The sequence below is a fragment of the Ceratotherium simum genome, chromosome 7, assembly GCF_057802395.1.
Source record: "Ceratotherium simum simum isolate JZ-2026a chromosome 7, ASM5780239v1, whole genome shotgun sequence".
Classification (NCBI taxonomy): Eukaryota; Metazoa; Chordata; class Mammalia; order Perissodactyla; family Rhinocerotidae; genus Ceratotherium; species Ceratotherium simum.
The window spans coordinates 59,634,607-59,658,051 of NC_141906.1; the positions used below are offsets into that span (position 1 = coordinate 59,634,607).

Below are 23,445 nucleotides of genomic sequence, written 5' to 3' on the forward strand. Positions count from 1 at the left end.
TTCTTGGGTAAGATTTCTAGGAAGCTGCCCAATCTCTCATCCTTCGTCATACTGTTCCCTCTTGCCTTATGAGACTCAAGTCACATTTGAGCCCTTCTGACATGTACCCAGCAGTGGTTTGAGTACGGCAAGGATACTAAGGCATGGGACTGCTCTGATGGGTGACTTTTGCTCCAAAACTCTCTGACAGCTTTATCAAACTTTTTTAGAACTGCACTGCAGTCTGAAGACTCTTACTACCCAACCTTCCTTCCTACTGTTTACTACAGGGATCAGACCAGCATTGTGGTCTTATCACTTGCCCAGCTTCCTCTAGCTGACTTCCCATTTTCCCTCACAGATGTTTCCCTCAATAACTCTCTTGCATGTCTAATCTCATCTTCTTCTCAGAAGACCTAAACTAACACGAGTCAATATGTGTAAAGTGCCTGGCACATAGTAAGCTGTCAATACACATTAGTTTTTGTTATAGTAAACTAAGTAAGAGATGATGGTAATTTTGACTGTGGTAGTGATGATAGATGGAAGTGTCCAAATTGGAGAGACACTTAGGTGATGGTTACAATAGGACTATGATTGAACACAGGGGCTAAAAAAGAGGGTTAGTTTGCCCAGTTTCTTGTTTATCACTCTCTACTTCACACTTGACACACTAACCACATTGATTTGTTTATAGTTCACTGGAAACACCATAGTGACCCACAATTCTTTACTCATATTGTTACTTCTTCATAAAATATCCTTCCTCAACCTTCTCGCACCTTTGCCTGGCAAACTCCTACTTGTTCTTTGAGATTAAACTCAGGAATCAACTCTTCTAGGGAGCCTTCTCTTTTCTTTTCTACCTCTCACTTGCACTCTCACCCTCTCCTTGGGTTTCTAAACAATCTTGTGTTTATATGCATAATAGTTGTAAACATATTGAATTATAATTAATCTATTTTTGTATCAGTTTTTTCTTTTTAGACTATAGATTCCTTTAGTCATGACATAAGGTTGCAGAGGTATTACAGGGGTCAGTTAACCAGTTTGTACTTTATTCCAAGAACAGTGGGAAACCATTGCAGGATTTTAAATATAGAAGTAATATGATGTGATGTGAATTTTATGAAGATCACTTTGGCTACTGTTTGTTGAATGGATTGGAGAGGTACAAGAGTAAATTTGGGGAAATGGTTTGGTGTGGACTCTGGATCCCAGTTGCCTGGTTCCATCATATATTAGCTGTGTGATCTTGGTTATACTTAACCTTTCTTTGCCTCAGTTTCCCCATCTGTAAAATAGTGATAAAAATAGTACTACTTCAGAGTTACTGTGAATGTTAAATGAGTTAAAACAGCTTAGAATAGTATCTGGCGCATAGTAGGCAGTTAGATGTTACATATTATGTTGTTATTTTAATAAATACTTGCATGCTTACTGCATCCTAGGCACTGGGTCAGATACCACTATTAAGCTGAATTTAACAAATGACAAAAGCAAGTTCAAATTAATATGCAGACAAAACTGTGGGCTATAATCATGTTCCTAAGAATCTGAATATAAAACAAACTATTTGGCTATTGTTATAATATTACAATTCTGGAGATGTTTTATTTTGATTTCTTTGACTTTTTTTATAGCAGGGGCTCCGTAGGGTACTGAATAAGTCACTGGGGAACAGTTTTTGAATAAAAGAATCCTCAATATAAGACTCTATCCTTTTGTTATGTTTCCTTGCTCTACAACTTGGTAATTAAGAAATTAACTTTGTGAACTTGTATTCATGTTAAATATATTTCTATAATGAATGACCTTTGGGTAAAATGTCAGCTTTATAAGTTCAAATTTTTGTACACCAATTTATGAGAGCTTTTGTTTTTTTTTCTTTTTTAAATAAAAGAGACAGTAGTAATTGATGTATAAATGTAATGAATATATGGGAGAAGCTAGGAGATTCGCTGTAACAGGATTTAAATTGCTAATTTTTTTTAAAAAGATAGAATAGTTTACATATATTGTGTTGAAGTAAAAAGATTTATACTTGTCTTTGCACAAGAAAATATTAATAGTTAACTTTGGGGAGTGGGATTGGGAGATGGAAACCTGCTTTTATAATTAAAAATATTTTATACAGTAGGTAGCAGAGATTTAAGGAAAATAATGACAAAGAAAATAAAAATAGAGACAAATGTGTGTGTGAGAACTTATGAAGAATGCTTGGTTCAGATGAATGGATTCATGTACCCTTAGCTTGGTCTAGCATGACCCATGGAAATTGTATTAAAACAGAACTTAAGTTTTGTCTTTGTTTTTGTTCCAGTGTTAATGTTTGTTTACTTGCTTTATTTTTACAGGGATGTGCATGCAGTCTGTCTCTGGGATGATAAAGGCCCAGCAAAGATTCATCAGGCTTTAAAAGAAGATATTCTTGAGTTTATTAAGCAAGCCCAGGCAGTAAGTTCTACATCTTTATATTAAGTTTATTTTAAGACTTTACTCAGAGAATATCATATTTTCTGATTTTGAATGTAGGACTTCCTGAAGTAATTTTAAAATATCACATTGACTTCTGACAGTTTGTTAAAGAAATTTTTTAATGAATGATTGTCATTTGTTGATTTTTTCCCCCCTCAGTGACATTTCTTTCAAGAGAGTACATTATTATTCTCTATTAAAAGATGCTATAAAGAATTCAGTTTTTTATATGTTCATTAGAAGTCCCCATTGCCGTTATTTTTTGGCCGTATGTCAGTCCACATAAATCTATTTTTTTTCTTGTGACTAATAGCTCTTCTCAAGTTGACAGTAATTTTCTTCAATTCCAGATGCTTGTCTGACTGTGTAAGTGTTTAATATTATTAAAATGAAGACAAAGCTCATTTAGGCATTAGGTCAATTATGGAAGAGCTAGTTTTGTTTGTTTTGTCTTTATTTGTCTAACACCTTTGTCTTTGGAAAAAAATTAATGCAGAGGTATAATGCAGAGATAAAGTATTATTTCGAATCAACTATGGCATCACTAATGCATCCCTTACCACTTAGAAGAAGAGCCTAAGGACATGAGATTATTTTCCTTTCTATAAAATGAAGTTTGAAAGCTAGAGAGCTAGAATTTCTTATTCTTTAGTTGAATTTTTATATCAGTGTCTTATACAACATTAGTAAAAGTTGTCTGTTAGAAATCTTATTAAATAATAATAGCAGCTTAACAGCTGGAATTAAAAATGAATTTTTTCTATATATGACTTGAAGATATTGAAATTGAGTATATGATTGGTATATATTTAATTCTGCTAGTGGCCACTACCGTGATGAAATAAGAATGATATCACATTGGGTATTAACTTACGAAATGAGGGCCGGCCCTGTGGCTTGGTGGTTAAGTGCGCGCACTGCGATGCTGGTGGCCTGGGTTCAGATCCTGGGTGCGCATCGAGACACCACTTCTCCGTTCATCCTGAGGCCGAGTCCCGCATACAGCAACTAGAAGGATGTGCAACTACGACATACAACTATCCACTGGGGCTTTGGGGGGAAAAAATAAAAAAATAAATAAAATCTTAAAAAAAAAAAAAAAACTTACGAAATGAAATGTTTTGTTAACAGCATTAATTCTGCCATCTTGATAAGTGATTTCAAAAAAATTACAGTTTTATAGAAAATTATCTTTTAATAAAAATAAATCATATTTTCAGGCTTTGCTTGGAAAAATTAAATGTTTCAGTATCACAATTTAACCAAAACTGTATTTTTGGTGCTAGAACTGATTTACAAATAGTTTCCGCTTGTATTGGAAAGCACATCAGCTTATCTGTTTAAGGCTTTTGGTGAAGATAAATTATGTTTTTTTCAAATTGACAAAGCCTTGTTCTTCAGTTTCTGGAAATGGGCTCATAGAGAATCATCTTAGATATTGTTAACAAATGTTTAAAAATATACTTCACACTAGAAAACAAAATATGCTAGGAGTTTCACTGTAACATGACCCAGTAAAGTTTGGAATGTAGACCTCAGCAAGAACCTGAGGGTGGGATTTAGTGCCACTAATTCAGAGCAGTTAAATTGTGGGACTAGCAATGCCAAACATGGGTGTGTGATTTTAAAAGATTTAGGAAAATCTAGCTTTGTGTGAGTTATTTTACTAGTCAATTACTAAACTAATTGAGCTTATCTTGTTAGGAAGGACCAAATCTCCCAAACAGGAAAGGCAATATGCATTAAAATGTTTATTATAGCATTATTTAAAATGACAAAAAAGAGAAGTAAAAATAAATGTACAGTGCTTCAGAGGTTATTAGGCTGTTGAATTTTTTTTTTTTTTTTTTTAGATCAACATAGCTATTTTATTTCCTGATAATTCTATGGTTTACGAATTTGGGTTAGGCTCACCTGATTTTGCCTTAGCTTATTAACGTGGCAGCAGTCAGCTGGCAACTCTGCCAAGACTAGATTTTTGAAGAGAGCTTTTCTCACATACCTGGCATTTGGTGCTGGCTTCCATCTGAGCCTCTCTCCCCTCACGTGGTTTTTCATTCTCAAGGAAACCAGCCTTTGAGGTGTTAGTGGAATCTATAAGATCTCTTCTTGGTCTTGGCTCAAAAGTCTCACATTGTCACATCTGCTGCATTCTTTTTGGTCAAAGCAAGTCACAGGACCAGCCCAAACTCCAGTGTTGGAGAAATATACTCCACCATCTTTTAAAAAAATTGATATATAATTCACATTCCAGAAAATTCACCCTCTTGAAGTGTACGATTCAGTGGGTTTTAGTATATTCAAAAAGTTGTGCGTCCATCACTCCCTAATTCTAGAACATTTTCATCACCCCCCCATAGAAAGTCTGTACCCATTAACAGTTATTCCCCCATTACCCCATCCCCGCAAACCCTGGCAACCACTAAGTTACTTTCTATCCCTATGAATTTTTTTATTCTGGACATTTCCTATAAATGGAATCATTCAATATGTGGCCTTTCATCACTGGCTTCTTCGCTTAGGATAATGTTTTCAGGGTTCATCTATGTTATAGCATTTATCCGTATTTCATTCCTTTTTATGGCTGAATAAAATTCCATCGTATGGCTATACCACATTTTGTTTATCTGTTCATCATTGATGGACATTTGAGTTGTTACCACTTTTTGTCTATTTTGAATAATGCTGCTATGAACATTTGTGCACGTTTTTTTTTAATTGAGATATAATTGAAATATAACATTATAGTTAGTTTAAGGCGTACAGCATAATGATTTAATATTTGTGTATATTGCAGATGAGCATCACAGTAAGTTTTGTTAACATCTGTCACCATACATAGTTACAAAATTTATTTTTCTTGTGATAACTTTTAAGATAGCCTCTCTTAGCAACTTTCATATATGCAATACAGTATTATTAACTATAGTCACCATATTATACATTACATCCCCATGACTTATTTATTTTATAACTGGGAGTTTGTACCTTTTGACTCCCTTCACCCATTTTGCCCCAGCCCCCATTTGACAACTGTCAGTCTATTCTCTGTACCTGTGAGCTTGTTTTGTTTTTGTTTTTAGATTTTGTGTATAAGTGAGATCATACAATATTTGTCTTTGTCTGACTTGTTTCACTTAGCATAATACCCTCAAGGTCCATCCATGTTGGCCCAACTGACAGGGTTTCATTCTTTTTAATGGCTGAGTAATATTCCATTGTGTGTGTATATATATATATATATATTTTTATCCATTCATTCATTGATGGACATTTAGGTTGTTTCCATATCTTGGCTATTGCAAATAATGCTGCAGTGAACATGAGGGTGCATACAGTTGTCCCTTGGTATTCGCAGGAGATTGGTTCCAGGACCCCCATGGATACCAAAATCCACAGATACTCAAGTCCCTTTGTCAGCCCTCCGTATCCACGGATTCCACATCTGCAGATACCGAGGGCCAGTTGTATATCTTTTCCCATTAGTGTTTTCATTTTCTTTGGATATATACCCAGAAGTGGAGTTGCTGGATCATTCTGAATTTTTTGAGCAATCTCCATACTGTTTTCCATAGTGGCTGCACCAGTTTACATTCCCGTGAACTGTGCACAAGAGTTCCCTTTTCTCATACATCCTCACCAACACTTGTTATTTCTAGTCTTTTTTTTTTTTTTTTTTTTTTTTTTTTGGTGAGGAGATCAGCCCTGTGCTAACATCCGCCAATCCTCCTCTTTTTTTGCTGAGGAAGACGGCCCTGGGCTAACATCTGTGCCCATCTTCCTCCACTTTATATGGGACGCCGCCACAGCATGGCTTGCCAAGCAGTGCGTCGGTGCGCGCCCGGGATCCAAACCAGCGAACCCCGGGCCGCCGCAGCGGAGCGCGCGCACTTAACCGCTTGCGCCACCGGGCCGGCCCCTCTAGTCTTTTTGATAATAGCCTTTCTAACAGGTGTGAGGTGATATCTCATTGTGGTTTTGATTTGCATTTCCCTGATGATTAATAATGTTGAGCATCTTGTCATGTACCTGTTGGCCATCCATCTGTCTTTGAAAATATGTCTGTTCAGATACTCTGCCTGGTTTTTAATTGGATTGAGGGTTTTTTTGTTGTTGTTGTTATTTAGTTGTATGAGTTCTTTATATATTTTGGATATTAACCCCTTATTGGATATGGAAAATTGCAAATATTTTCTCCCATTCAGTAGGTTGCCTTTTTATTTTGTTGATGGTTTCCTTTGATGTGCAGAAGCTTTCTAGTTTGATGTAATTTCCCTTGTTTATTTTTGCTTTTGTTATCTTTGCTTTTGGTGTCAAATCCAAAAAGTCATTGCCAAGACCAATGTCAAGGAGCTTACCACCTATGTTTTCTTTTAGCAGTTTTATGGTTTTAGGTCTTACATTCAAGTCTTTAATCCATTTTGAGTTAATTTTTGTGTATGATGTAAGATAGTGGTCCAGTTTCATTTTTTTGTGTGTGGTTGTCCAGTTTTCCCAACACCATTTATTGAAGAGACTGTTCTTTCCCCATTGTATATTCTTCGCTTGTTGTCATAAATAAATTGACCATATATGTGAGGGTTTATTTCTAGGCTCTCTATTCTGTTCCATTGATCTACGTGTCCGTTTTTATGCTAGTACCATACTATTTTGATTACTATAGCTTTGTATTATAGTTTGAAATCAGAGAGTGTGATGACTCCAGCTTTGTTTTTCTTTCTCAAGATTGCTTTGCCTATTCAAGGTCTTTTGTGGTTCCATACAGATTTTAGGATTGTTTGTTCTATTTCTGTGAAAAGTGCCATTGGAATTTTGTTAGGGATTGCATTGAATGTGTAGATTGCTTTGGGTTGTATGGACATTTTAAGAATATTCTTTCAATTCATGAGCACAGAATATCTTTTCATTTATTTTTGTCCTCTTCAATTTCTTTCATCAATGCCTTATAGTTGTCAGTGTAGGTCTTTCACCTCCTTGGTTAATTTTATTGCTAGGTATTTTATTCTTTTTGATTCAATTGTAAATGGGATTATTTTCTTAATTTTTCTTTTTGATAGTTCATTATTAGTATATAGAAATGCAACAGATTTTTATTTTTTATTTTTTAAATTATTTATTTATTTATTTTTTCCCCCCAAAGCACCAGTAGATAGTTGTATGTCATAGTTGCACAGCCTTCTAGTTGCTGTATGTGGGACTCGGCCTCAGCATGGCCGGAGAAGTGGTGCGTCGGTGCACGCCCGGGATCCGAACCCGGGCCGCCAGCAGTGGAGTGTACGTACTTAACCACCAAGCCACGGGGCCGGCCCTGCAACAGATTTTTATATATTGATTTTGTTCAATGCAACTTTTAATATTAAATTTGTTTATTAGTTCTAACGGTTTTTTGGCAGAGTCTTTAGGGTTTTCTATATATAAAATCATGTCATCTGGAAATAATGACCGTTTTATTTCTTCCTTTCCAATTTGGATGCCTTTTATTTCCTTTTCTTGCCTAATTGCTCTAGCTAGGACTTCCAGTATTGTGTTGAATGGGAGTGGTGAGAGTGAGCATCCTTGTCTTGTTCCTGATCTTAGAGAAAAAGCTTTTAGCTCTTCACCATTGAATATGATGTTAACTGTGGGCTTGTCATATACAGTCACCCCTCAGTATCCATGGCGGATTGGTTCCAGGGCCCACCATAGATACCAAAATTCACAGATGCTCAAGTCCCTTGTATAGAATGGCATAGTATTTGCATATAACCTGTATACATCCTCCCGTATACTTTAAATCATCTCCAGATTACTTATAATACCTAATACAATGTAAATGCTATGTAAATAGTTGTTATACTGTATTGTTTAGGGAATAATGACAAGAAAATGTCTGTACATTTAGTACAGACACAACCACCCTAAGCCTTTTGGTCTGTGGTTGGTTGAATTTGTGGATGCAGAACCTGTGGATACGGAGGGCCGACTGTAATGTCCTTTATTATGGTGAGGTATGTTCCCTCTGTACCCTCTTTGTTGAGAGTTTTTATCATAAATTGATGTTGAATTTTTTCAAATGCTTTTTCTGCATCTGTTGAGAAGATCATATGATTTTTATCCTTCATTTTGTTAATGTGGTATATATCACATTGGTTGATTTGTGGATGTTGACCCATCCTTGCATCCCTGGAATAAATCCCACTTGATGATGCTGTATGATCCTTGTAATGTACTGTAGAGATTGGTTTGCTAATATTTTGTTTGAGAGTTTTGCATCTACATTCATCGGGGATATTGACCTGTAATTTTCTTTTCTTGTGGCACCCTGGTCTGGTTTTGGTATCAGAGTAGTGCTAGCCTTGTAAAATGAGTTTCAAGTGTTCCCTCCTATTCTATTTTTTGGAAGAATTTAAGAAGGATGGTATTAATTCTTCTTTAAATGTGTGATAAAATTCACCTGGGAAGCCATCTGGTGCTGGTCTTTTGTTTGTTGGGAAGTTTTTGATTACTGATTCAATCTCTTTACCAGTAATCAATCTGTTCAGATTTTCTATTTCTTCATGATTCAGTCTTGGTAGATTGTATGTTTCTAGGAATTTATCCATTTCTCCTAGGTTGTCAGATTTGTTGGTGTATAATTAGTAGTAGTCTTACGATCCTCTGTATATCTGTGATATCAGTTGTAGCATCTCCTCTTTCATTTCTGATTTTATTAGAGTCCTCTCTCTTTTTTTCTTGGGGAGTGTGCACAAGTTTTTGTGAGCATTTTTTTTTTTGGTACACAGACATTTATAGCAGCATTAATTATGATAGCCAAAGGGTGGAAACAACCCCAAAATCCCTCAGTGGGCAAACAGATAAACAAAATATAGTATATCTGTAAAATGAAATAGTAGTCAACCATAAAAAGGAATTTAAAGTACTGATACATGCTACGACTTGGTTAAGCCTTGAAAACAGTGCCACATGAAAGAAGCTAGTCATAAAAGTCTACATATTATATGATTCCATTCATATGAAAGTCCAGAACCGGCAAGTATATAGACACAGAAAGTAAATTAGTGGTTTCTTAGGGCTCAGGGAGAGGGGAGGATAGGAAGATGATAGCTAAAGTATATAGGTTTTTTTTGAGATATAATTGACACACGACATTTTATTAGCTTTAGGTGTACGACATAATGATTTGATATGTGTATATTTTGTGAAACGATCACCACAATAAGTTTATGTGCACATGTTTTAATTTCTCTTGCATATATATATATGGTTTAATTTCTTTTGGATATAATATAGTTTGTACAGTAAATAAAATGTTTCAAATTTATAGCATTAATATATTATTTTTTAAAGCACTTGTATTTATTTCAAATTGGTACAATTCTTTTTTTTCAGCGAGTACTGAGCCATCAAGATGATACAGCTTTGCTAAAAGCATATATTGTTGAATGGCGAAAATTCTTTACACAATGTGATATTTTACCGAAGCCTTTTTGTCAACTAGAGATTACTTTAATGGGTAAACAGGGCAGCAATAAAAAATCAAATGTGGAAGACAGTATTGTTCGAAAGGTAAGTCAGTTTTCCCATTTTTTCCTAATATTCTTCAGGAAGAGGGTGATTTGAAGACTTTTGAAAGTAATTTAGACTTTAAGTGGGTTTTTGTACTTCACATATAAATTCCTTTTCAGTTCTTGCTGGGTTTTATTCAATAACAATACTTTTCTTTCATCTATTTTTAGCTTCAATTCTCTTTTCCTCTTTTTATGTGGTCTTAAGTGGTAGATCTGTGTCTTCAAACGTTACCTCCTTTGCCTTTCCTTTTCACTTGTTCCTTTTCCTACTTTTGTCTTCAGTATTTTATTTCCTTATTCTTTCTTTGTACTTTTACCTTCCTATAAACTAAATTACTTGTTTTCTGTTTCACAAATCTCTCCTTTTATTAGATTACCTTCTGGTGTCTTTGTGTTTAATTGTAGCTACACTGCTGTCATTTTTATAATCTTTTTACTTGGTTCTTGTTATGAACTCAGTATGTACTGTGTTTATCTTCATATTTTACATAGTTTCTAGTTAAAAGCTCTGTGCCCAGTAACAACTCATGATTTAATGGAAAGAACTCAGTTCTGAAATTGAAGAGTCCTAGGCTTCCCTTTCAACTCTTTAATCAATAATGACCTAACTTCTCTGTCCTCATTTATCATGTATATTCCTACTTGTGAGAATCAGATAGCACCACAAATTTGGAAAGTAAAATACGCCATTTGAACTTGAAACAACTCTTGCTCCAGTAGTTGTAGTAACAAACTCAGGCATTCAAATAGTAGCCTGGGCATTATTGCTCCTTCCCAGCCTTAGAATTTGTACTAATGCTCACAGGGGTACTATAAATTTAAATACCCAGTGGTTCTTCAGTGATAGAAATAACTGCAATATGAGAAATTGCCCTCCCCCCCAAAAAGAAAAACACTTCTAGATGCTTTTTAATTTGCAGTTCCATAATCTTGTCCTCTCTTATTTTTCTATTTCTCCTTTAATTTTTACCATTCCCTATTGATTGTGGGAATTAGCATCACTTAATGATTAAGAGCATAGATTCTGAGACCACAGTTGTTGGATATGAGTTCAGTATTGCCACTTATGAGCTGTGTAAATGTGGGAAAGTTACTTTCCTCTCTGTGCCCCAGGTTCCACATACCTAAAAGGGAGATGATAGTACCTGTATCTAGGTTGTGAAGATTAAATGAGTTCTATGTGGAAAGTACTTAGAGCAGTGCTAGTACATAGTGAATGTTATATAACTGTCACTCTTGTTGTTATTATTGATGCTGCTTCTGTTGTTGTTATTAATAAATTTTCTATATCTGACAAAGTTACTTGGAGCGATAATACATACTCATGAATATGTGTATACCATTTCCATCATTTAAGTGGAACATCTGTAAGGTGGCTTTGTATATTCCCTTTTTTTAAGGTCCAGTATCAAACATTTTCGGTTGGTTCTTTTTGCATTTATTGTGTGTTTGTACAAACATGCATATGAGCATTCCAAACACCTACCAGTACTTCTAAAGTTCAACCTTGGAATTTATAAGGGAAGTAACATTTTCCATGTATTACCATATTTAATTTTTACAACAACCACTTGAAATTTGTACTGTTTTTTTTCATTGTTTTACAGGTGAGAAAACAGGTAAATAAGTATCAGAGCTGAAATTCAATTACAATTATGTGTGATTCTGAAACGTGTTCTTTACCATCATTTACCATGTGTTATTTACCAAATTTAAGTATACTGCTTCCCTGAAGTATTCAAATGAATGCAGGCCTGAGAATTTGATTTTGTTTTTAGTGTTTGTACTTAAAATTTTTGTGTGTGTGTATGTGACACTTAGTATATTAATAATTGAAATGATTGCATATTTTGTTCTTTTTTTCCTAGCTCATGCTTGATACGTGGAATGAGTCAATCTTTTCAAATATAAAAAACAGACTCCAAGATAGTGCAATGAAGCTGGTACATGCTGAAAGGTTAGGAGAAGCTTTTGATTCTCAGCTGGTCATTGGAGTAAGAGAATCATATGGTACGTTCTGAACTTTTATGATCGTAATTTCCTTTTCATGGAAATTCTAAGACCATTATAGAATAGTACTATCAAAGTTATGTTTATTAGCTTTTAGTGCCAGATGCTTTTAAGAGTACACAACAGGTGTTTGTTAATTCTGCTGTAAAGAAACGTACAAAAATTTATATTCATGTAGTTAATATTTATTTTCTCCGTCTCACTCATTTCTTGGCTGGTGAATCTTTTTAGTGACCTAACTTAGAGAAATGTAGATTTGAATCTATAGCTTATAAAGGTTACTGGTTTTGTATTTATATTTTTAGGATGTAAATTAATTCCATGTGTACATTCCTCTCTGAACTTTTAGTTTCTGACAATGATATTCTCATTTGTGCTTTCAATCAGATATGCTGTTTCCTCTGACTAGAATACTCTTCCTCCTCCCTCTTTATCTTCTAACTCATTCTCATCCTCTATTTCCTCATGGAGGCCTTTCCTAATTCCCAGACTAGGTTAGGTCCTCTCACAGTGCTTCATAGTACCTGTACCTCCATGTCATAATATTTTACTGTAATTAGCTGTGTTGTTGACACTGTATCTTGACTGAACATAGACTGCCTGGCACAAAGTAGTTATCCAGAAGAATTTTTTATATTAATGAACCTCTAGTTATTTTTGACTTGCTTTCTCCATTGCCCTCATATTTCTTTAGGTATCAAGTCTAGATTTTCATTAGCCATATCCCTGAAATTTATTCCTTTTACTTTCAACTACCACCAGTTTAGACTTCTTTAAACTCTACTTCTGGACTTTAGAAAGTCTTCTTCTGGTGATCTTATTGCTATCTTTTAACCTGTATACTGTTCACAAGGTTAATTTTTCAGTACTATTTTATTGGTGTTTTCCTTACCCGTTTAGTGGTACATCATGCTAAATTCAGGTTACTTAGCCTAAGGTTTGAGGCTATCCACAACCATCCCTAACTCACCATACTAACGTAGCTTCTATTAACTTTGCAGTGCACTTAGCAACCTAGTCATTATACCTTAATTGGCCTTGTGCTATTCTGCTTCTGAATATTTACTTACTTTACTAATCTGTGTAAATACTGGTTTTTCCTTAACACTCAGTTCAGATCCCATCTCTTCTGTGAGTGGTTTCGTGATCATCTGGTTAGAAGTCAGTCTCTTTCCTATTCAAAAGTAAAATAGTCCATGTTATCTATACTATTTGTCACTTTACTGCTTTGTGCTGTTATCTTTTTAAGTTTCTTATGGAGAAGAATTTTGTCTTATATGTTTTTTTGTGTTCTTTTGAGCATTGTCACAGTCCCTTGCACATAATGACTCCTCAATATTTGTTATTTCACTTATTGTACTCAAAATACTGATTTGAATCATAATTAGAGTAAAATTTTATTTTCTGTTTTTCAGTTAACCTTTGTTCTAATCCTGAGGATAAGCTTCAAATTTATAGGGACAATTTTGAGAAGGCATACTTGGATTCAACAGAGAGATTTTATAGAACACAGGCACCCTCGTATTTACAACAAAATGGTGTACAGAATTATATGAAATATGTAAGTCAGAACTTAGTATATGTGGTAATTTGAGCTATTCTCTTGATATTCTTAAAATGATTGCTATTTTGCTTCTGGACAGGCAGACGCTAAATTAAAAGAGGAAGAAAAACGGGCACTACGTTATTTAGAAACAAGACGAGAATGTAACTCTGTTGAAGCAGTAAGTAATTTTGTAATTGTATATTCTATGAGATTATTTGAAGTAGAGTAGCCCAGGGATGGCAAATACATGATGCAAGTAACGTTATTCATTTCTCATGTCTCTGACCAACGTTACTAGTTGGTTATTGTACTCCTTCCCAGTGAGCCATAGCACAGCTTCAGAAGGCACCTTATTCAGAACTCATTATTTTTCAGAGCTGATGTGCAGGGTAAAATCTATTTGCCATCCCTGCTCTAGACTTTACTATATTTAATGTACTTAATTTTTAATCAGTCTCCTTTTATTATGTGTTATGCATATCTGGAGTTAACCATTTTAGTGACTTTCATGTGGCAAGTAGCATGTGCTCCCTAGAGATACAGTTGATTCTCATTATTCACAGGATTTATGTTCTATAAAGTGGCTGCAAACGCTAAATTAGTGGATACTGAACCATTACTAGTAGGGGATATTTTTTGTTACGGGAGGATGTTTTCAAACTTCTTGTTGTCATAAGGTAAATTATTGATTATTTGATAAGAGAACATCAATCTTTTATATTGTTGCTTTTATTCTATATTGTAAGTTCCTTGTTAAAAAAAAATGATAAGAGGTAGTAGCCATGCTACAATATCTTTCCTGGGTGTTTTCTTTTACATGGAGAATGACATTAGGGTGCTTTAGTAAAGAAAGTAAGACTCAAGCTTGGATAGAGTCTTAGAAATTGCTCAAATATAGAAATATTTCCTCCAGTTTCTTTCAGTCTTTGGAGCCTAGGAACTAGATTTAGATTTATATTCAAAGAAGTTAGCATTCCAGTTTGCTTACAACCAAACATTTTTCAACTGTGGATGGGATTTTTTTTTTTTTTTTTTTTTTAACCTCTGACTTTTCTTTGGCTTCTTCCATCTTGAATGATAGTCATATTCTTTGTTCATAGATCAGGCTGAGTTTGATCTTTTTCTCTTGTTTTTTTGTTTGTTTTGCTTTTCATAATGTGCAAAATACTTCCTCTTTCAAATGTTAAAATACTGTTGGTGGTGAACAGGATGCAGTCTACATAGAAACTGAAATATAAGAATGTACAACTGAAATTTACAGAATGATATAAGCCAATATTACCTCAATAAAGTAATTTTTTTTAAAAAAGTTAAAATAACTTTGATATTGGCCAGAAAAGGGGGCTGATTTAGTGGTCATTTATAGAAGTTCTCTACAGAAATCTAAAGCCAGGCTTGGACTTCATTCAGAAGGCAGGGAAGGCCACTGAAATTTTTTTAAGCAAGTATGCCATGCTCAAAGTTATCCCTCAGGAAGATTAATCTGGTGAGAGTATGAAAGATTAATTGGAGTGGGGAAGAGCTGGGAATAGGAAGTAGGAGATTTTTGTAATAATTGAAGCAAGGTATTAGGAGTACAGAGTTATAAACAGGGTTATAGCAATGGGAATGGAAAGGACAAGGACAGAAAGAAAGAGTTCCCAGAGACAGAACATTGTATCATGTGGATGGGGTTAGATATTGGAGAGAATTGAGTTAATAATGTTTCTGAGGTTTTGACTTGGTAGAATTGTGCTGTTACAGAGAGATCAGGTGTAAGAATAAATCTTAGTAGTGAGGGAGAAAGATGAGTTTAGTTAGAGAGATTTGAGTATTTTGAGTTGATTGATGTGCCCATATCATCTGGGTGGGGATGTTGCAATTTTGTAAGATAGAATTGTTATTCTTGTCTTCTACTGTAGTTTATACAGCTTAGTTGTATCATATCCGTATTAAACTTGTGGAAATTCAACTATAGGGCCGGCCCTGTGGCTTGGTGGTTAAGTGCGCGCGCTGCGATGCTGGTGGCCCGGGTTCGGATCCCGGGTGTGCATCGAGACACCACTTCTCCGTCCATCCTGAGGCCGAGTCCCACATACAGCAACTAGAAGGATGTGCAGCTATGACATACAACTATCTACTGGGGCTTTGGGGGGAAAAAATAAAATAAATAAAATCTTTAAAAAAAAAAAAAAAGAAATTCAACTATAGAGGTCCAACTAAGAGAATGAGAGAGAACAAGAAAAAGAGAATGAGAAAGATAGAAATAAACAAATCCACGTAACAGCCTGTGTAGAACAATTAAGTCTCTCTCTGTGCTTTAAAACACACACGCATACACACACGAAAAAAACTTGAAATAGATGTAAATTTGCTCTTCCCACAGTTACCAAATAGTGTGAGCATCTCACCAAGCTGAATGATTCTAGAGTTTAAAGATAAGCTTTTGTTGTTTTTTTTTCAAAGACCCTAAGTGTAATATAGCATGCTTACAAAGAAATTGTACTTTATTAATGATGTAAGATGACTGTGTGATTTGTTTTTATTTTATGTTTATTTTTTAAAATCAACTGTTTTGATTGAAGTATAACATATGTATAGAAAAGTGCACAAAAATCTCAAGTATATAATAAGTGAATTATCACAAAGTGAACATATCTGTTAAATCACCAGAACAAGAATTACCAGCAATTCAGAAACCTTTCATCATGCCCCCTCCAAAGTACTATTACTATCTTTTTCTTCAAAGGTTATCACTCTTCTACCTTTAGAAACATAGATTAATACTAGCAAAATTTGGTTTAGAGGAGACGTCAAGCACCAAAACTGCAGAATTAATTATAACATTGAGAATTTAAGCTTAATGCAGATGCATTACTATATTATATACCTCACTGAGCTAAGGCCATTATCCTATATACATAATATTTATATTTGTTAATTTACAATTTTTGTTTTCAAAGAGAAATGTGTTAAAATGAACTGTGTTGTAAGGAACAGTAAATCAAAAAATCACCAAGTCATGTGATATGAATAAAGTTATGAACAGTATTATTTGAATAGTTTGTAAGAAACAAGTCACTTTCCATACTAAAAACTATTCAAAACAGACTTACTGCCCTAAATTCTCTCTTCGAGGAATTATCAACTATCAGAACATGCTATGCTATATCTTAATGCTTTATTGATACTAGTTTTAGTCTGTACCTATCCTATTAGGCTATTCTTATTAATGGAGGACAAGTACATATCAGTTCATATGGGGCTACACAATAATACACATCAGAATTTAAGATTAAAGAATGTACATTTTTGGCATTTATGTTTTTCTCTGAAAATTAGCGAATTATTATGGTTTAATCAGTACCTTCTTTGAATCTAGTTAGTATGAGTCAATCTTAATATTCTAAACCTGATTAGTTTTAAGTATATGCAAGAAAACAAGTTTTTGGACCTGTATTCTTATAATAGAACAAATCTCACCTAGGTAGTACCCAGTTGTGAGGCCAGGCCTAATAAAGGCTGGGTGTACATTTAGCAGCTTACTGAACTCTTTCATTGTTTATAAGAGTTTTATTTTGTTCTCTTGGATCTTCTGAGCATTTTATTACATCATTTGCAAATGATGTTGCTTACTTCTTCCTTTCTAATGTTAATATCTCCTGTTTCCTTCAATGTACCAAATTCATTAATGGTTAATTTTAGAAAAACATTAAATAATATTGGAGATCTTTGTCTTCTTCCAGTCTTTGATGGGGATGCTTCTAAATTTTCACTGTTAAGCATGATGCTGGGTTTTGACATGATGTATGCATTTTATTAAGAAAGTAATCACTACTTCTTTTTTTTTAATAATTTTATTTATTCATTCATTCATTCATTCATTCATTCATTCCCCCAAAGCCCCAGTAGATAGTTGTATGTCATAGCTGCACATCCTTCCAGTTGCTGCATGTGGGATGCGGCCTCAGCATGGCCGGAGAAGCGGTGCGTCGGTGCGCGCCCGGGATCCGAACCTGGGCCGCCAGCAGCGGAGCGCGCGCACCCAACCGCTAAGCCATGTGGCCGGCCCCACTACTTCTTTTATTAAGAATATTATGGGGCCGACCTGGTGGCATAGCAGTTAAGTGCCTGTGCTCCGCTTCAGCGGCCCGGGGTTCGCGAGTTCAGATCCCAGGTGCAGACCTACTCCACTCATCAGCCACACTGTGGAGGCATCCCACATACAAAGTAGAGGAGGATTGGCACGAGTGTTATCTCAGGGCTAATCTTCCTCAAGCAAAAAAAAAAAAAAAAGAGGAAGATTGCTGAGGGATGTTAGCTCAGGGTGACTCTTCCTCACCAAAAAAAAGTGTCAAGATCATCACACACACACACACACACACACACAAGAAGAACAAGGAACTGTTACAGATTGGAGGAAACTAGGAGAACTGACACCTAAATGCAATGTGGGCTTGTAGATGGAATCTTGGAATAGGAAAGAGATATTAGTGGAAAACTGGTGAATTTCTAATAAGGTCTGTAGTTAGTTAAAAATATCATACCAATACTATTTTCCTGGTTTTGATAGTTGTACTATAGTTGGGTAATATGTTACCATTAGGGAAAATTGGGTGATGGATGTATGGACACACTTTGCTATTTTTGTAACTTTTCTGTAAGGCTAAAATCAAAATAAAATGTAAAAAAATAAAGAATATTATGAAGAATGCCTTTTTTATTTGGGAAGCATCAATGGAGATGATCACGTGTTTTCCTCCATTGAACTAATTCAGTAAATCACATTAACAGAGTTCCTAACATTAAACCATTCTTCCATTTTAAGAATGAACAAAACGTCCTGTTTTTAATTGATAAAAATTTATACCCCAGAGGGGATTTTGACATATCCTATATAGCCAATAAAACTTACGCCCAAGATTTTCCTCTCACAATTTCTTATATGTAAAGAATATATATTTATTATATGTATAGATGTCAAGTTTATTATGTAATCAAGATAATATCTTTAGGATCCTTCTATAGATTTATCCTAATTCAGTTTTCATTTGAATTTGCTTGTCATTAGTACAGCAGATTCTGACAGAAATAAATCAATGGAAAGTTAGTTATGCTGTGAGTTGTTTAGATATCACAACATAAAAATGCCAGCAACCAAAAGGTGGAGAAAGGGTGAACAGATAAACTACATTCTCTGAAGCTTAGACTATGTGTCAGAAGGTTGTGGAAGTTAGTCGGGGAAAGTAGGAGACAGATTTCAGTCCCAATGTGGAGGACATTTGAATTCTAGAAAATATTTTTGAACTAAGCTAATATATTTTGAACTAAAGTCTCTAGGCCTCAGATTTTCAGTGAAGGTGGTGTCTACATCAGCAAGTGATATAGAGATTTGTGGAGGCTTTTTTTTTTTTTTTTTGGTTGTCACCATGATTGATTTTTAGTGAATGGGGTCCAGGAATGCTATATGTCTCACAGTGATCAGACTGTGCCACATAAACAAGAATTAGACCACACCACAAAAGTAATGTTCAGTGGCCCCACTTTCCACTCATGTAAGTGAAAATCTTGTTTATACTTATCTAAGTCTGGAACTTAATTTTATTTGCTTATAAACCAGAATATTTTTGCATGATATTAATAATACACTTCATTTTCCAGGAATGATATTATTGTGTAAATTGAGGAAAGATAATTTTTTTTTTTTGTTTGAAATCTTAAAAGTTGTTCACCAGCAGAAATTTATGTCATCTATATTCCATGCTCATGGATTGGAAGAATTAAAATAGTTAAAATGTCCATACTTCCTAAAGCAATCTAAAGATTCAGCACAATCCCTGTCAAAGTCCCAATGACATTTTTCATGGAAATAGAACAAAGAATCCTAAAATTTATATGGAACAACAAAAGGTCCCAAATAGCCAAAGCAATTCTGAGAAAAAGGAACAAAGCTGGAGGTATCACAATCCCTAACTTCAAAATATACTACAAAGCTACAGTAATCAAAACAGCATGGTACTGGCAGAGAAAAAGACACACAGATAAATGGAACAGAATTGAAAGCCAGGAAATAAAATCACACATCTATGGACAGCTAATGTTTGACAAAGGAGCCAAGAACATACAGTGAAGAAAGGAAAATCTCTTCAATAAATGGTGTTGGGAAAACTGGACAGCCACATGCAAAGAACAAAAGTAGACCATTATCTTACACCATACACAAAACTTAACTCAAAATGGGTTAAAGACTTGAATGTAAGACCTGAAACCGTAAAACTCCTGGAAGGAAACGTAGACAGTGCAGTCTTGGACATTGGTCTTAGAGGTATCTTTTTGAATATCATGTCTACTCAGGCAAGGGAAACAAAAGAAAAAATAAACAAATGAGACTACATCAAACTAAAAATCTTCGGCACAGCAAAGGAAACCATCAACAAAATGAAAAGACAACCTACCAATTGGGAGAAGATATTTGCAAATCATATATCTGATAAGAGGTTAATATCCAAAATATATAAAGAACTCATACAACTCAACAAAAAAAAACCCGATTGAAAAATGGGCAGAGGATCCGAACAGACATTTTTCCAAAGAAGATATACAGATGGTCAACCAGCACATGAAAAGATGTTCAACATCACTAATTATTAGAGAAATCCAAATCAAAACCACAATGAGATATCACCTCACACCCATCAGAATGGCTCTTATTAAAAAGACAAGAAATAAGTGTTGGAGAGAATGTGGAGAAAAGGGAACCCTCATAACACTGCACATGGGAGTGTAAACTGGTGCAGCCACTGTGGAAAACAGTATGGAGATTCCTCAAAAAATCAGAAATACCATGTGATCCAGCTATTCCACTTCTGGGTATTTATCCAAAGAATGCAAAAACACTAATTTGAAAAGATATATGCACCTCTATGTTAATTACAGCATTATTCACAAAAGCCAAGACTCGGATACAACCTAAGTGCCCATTAGTGAACGGATAAAGAAGATGTGGTGTATATATGTATATACAATGGAATACTACTCAGCCATAAAAAAATGAAATCTTGCCTTTTGTGACAACACGGATGGACCTTGAGGGTATTGTGCTAAGTGAAATAGGTCAGATGGAGAACACCTAATACTGTATGATTTCAGTCATATGTGAAAGATAAAAAACAGCAACAACAAACAACCACATAGACACAGAGAATAGATTGGTGGTTACCAGAGGGGAAGGGAGAAGTGGGGAGGGTGAAAGGAGTAAAAGCCGTGTATATATGGTGACAGATGGAAACTAGACTTTTGGTGGTAAACATGATGTAGTCTCCACAGAAGTCAAAATATGATGTACACCTGAAATTTATAAAATGTTATATGTATAATGTTATAAACCAATGTTGGCTCAATAAAAAATGAATGAAAAATCATTGTCTTCAGTATTAATGTATGAAATGATGAGTTATAGCTTTGGCTCCAAACTAGTGCTTTTCCCGCTGGACTGCTTTCCTTCTAATGTGATGATCCATGGGATATGGGTAAAAATTATATAATCTGAAGATTTTTTTTTTTTTATTTTTTGGTGACCGTGCCCTTAGCTTATTTGGGGGTGGGATCCTATAGCTAGAGATTACAATCCTCTGGATTTTTCATTAAACCATTTGACCTGCATTTATTGAGCACTCATTCACTCAATAAATATTTATTTAGCCCCTGTAGTGAGGCAGTTATAGGGGATACAGCATGAACAAAACAAAGTCCTTGCTCTTACAGAGCTAGCCTTCTTGCGGAGGTAGACAGATAAGGGCAAGTAAACAAATAAATGAAAAATGATTCTTTCTGAAATAAAATAGAGTAATGCTATAGAGAGTGAATAGGTGCTGGTAATGTTCCTGCTGTTGCTTTTACTTTATGGAGTGTGGTCAGGGAAGGTCTCTTTGAGGGAGTGATATTGGAGCTAAGACCTAAATGATAGAGAGCTAGCCTTGTGAAGATCTGGGACAAAAGCATTCCAGGCAGAGGGAAGATCGAGTATAAAGGCTTTGTAGCAGGAATGAGCTTAGCATGGTTTAGGAACAGGGAAAGGTTATAGTCTGGCTAGAGCATAGCGAGTGAGGGCAGGAGCATGATGCAAGATGAGGGGAGAGGGGAGAGCAGGAGCTTAGTGCAGTGGAAGCCATTCAAGGGTTTTAAGCAGAGAACTGATGTAATCTAATTTTCATATTACAAGAAAGCATTCGGTTTGCAATGTGATATTTGGATGATAGACTGATAATCCTGTGAGAGATGTTGATGGCAGTGGAGAGGAATATGTAAGTGGAGGGATTCAGCATATATTTTGGAGGTAGAACTAGTAGGTAGGTGCTGTTATTGTTCCTATTTTACCTATGAAACTGAAATTCAGAGAAGTACAGGAAGTTGCCCTCACACAGCTAGGAAATGGGGAAGCTGGGCTTCTAATTAAGTCTAATTCTAGATCTTGAGTTCCTAAGCATACTGCTAAGCACTTTGGGGCTGTATAAAAAGAGACACAGTTTGATAAATAATTTTGAATATATGTATTGCGCATACACATATGCAGTTAGCACTCTTGGTTGCAAAACACAAGAACCCATCTCAGGGCCGGCCCAGTGGCTTAGCGGTTAAGTGTGCGCGCTCCGCTACTGGTGGCCCGGGTTCGGATCCCAGGCGTGCACCGACGCACCGCTTCTCCGGCCATGCTGAGGCCGTGTCCCACATACAGCAACTAGAAGGATGTGCAGCTATGACGTACAACTATCTACTGGGGCTTTGCGGGGGGAGGGGAAAGGAGGAGGATTGGCAATAGATGTTGGCTCAGAGCCGGTCTTCCTCAGCAAAGAGAGGAGGATTAGCATGGATGTTAGCTCAGGGCTGATCTTCCTCACAAAAAAAAAAAAAAAAAGAACCCATCTGAAACAAAACAAAAAAGTCACATGTGTTGGTTCATGTAAAATCCACTGTGGAAAGCATGGAAGAAATGCACTTCTGTATGTATTTTTCTTCTGGTCTGCTTTATTATCTTCTACAGCTGATAAGCTTTTTTTGTTGTTGAAGTGAGGACCATAAGAGCTGCCAGCTTATCCTTCCAGTTTGTGACCTGAGAGAAGTCATGCCCCACTGGTTTTAATTAGCCTAGCTCTGATTGGCCCAGCTTGTGTTGAGGGCCCAAATTTGGATCAAATGCTTTGTGTGTAAGTGTGTCTTTGTACACATGTGCGAGCTTGCTTGAGTGCCAATGTATATGTGTTTGTGGTATATATAATATAGTAGTACTTATCCAGAGGACAACCCTTTTAGCAACTCGAGCTGCTTGCAATTCAGTGGAGAACCTGGAAGGTAAATTAGTCTGAGCAGCTAAGTGTTGCCTTAGATGTCTGATAGGCCCGCTCTTCTACTTTACTTATAGGAGAGCAACTTAGCCCCACTCAGATCCAGTTATACACACACTTCTAATAAGCTTGATTATCATTGGATGGGCCTGTAGCAGATGAGCAGCAGTATTTTAGTGAAACCGGATAAGAGGGCTTCAGAGCTGTGCTGCTGCAGAGGAACTATTGATAGCAAAAAGTGACACACAACAATAAGAAAAGAGGGAGAAAAAAATTTAAACCAAAATAACTTAAAATTTTTCTATGGCTGTTAGTATTTAGGGATACCTCAGTATCCTGAAGGCATTCAGTTAGTATTTATTATGCACCTAAAATATGTCAAGCCTTGTGCTAGTTGGGGGTAATGACAGACTTGGTCCCTATCTTCGGAGTGACACTAGAATAAAATGGATTATTTATATAACAGAGTAATGGAATAGAGAGTGAATTGGTGGTGGCAAATCTTCATCTCTTCGCAATGACCTGGGTACTGATATACATATTGGAACCAGATGAGGATTTGAAT

The 23,445-nt window shown here is 35.5% G+C and overlaps 1 protein-coding gene across 1 annotated transcript in view; it reads left to right on the forward strand.

The window, feature by feature from the left end:
• Positions 1-23,445, forward strand: part of CUL5 (cullin 5) — a 91,322-nt gene that overhangs the window by 31,093 nt on the left and 36,784 nt on the right. Inside the window, exons 3-7 of the mRNA XM_004427370.3 lie at positions 2,337-2,436; positions 9,826-10,002; positions 11,873-12,014; positions 13,430-13,575; positions 13,658-13,738. Coding sequence (XP_004427427.1) covers positions 2,337-2,436; positions 9,826-10,002; positions 11,873-12,014; positions 13,430-13,575; positions 13,658-13,738 — 646 coding nt within the window. The remainder of the gene's footprint in view (positions 1-2,336; positions 2,437-9,825; positions 10,003-11,872; positions 12,015-13,429; positions 13,576-13,657; positions 13,739-23,445) is intronic.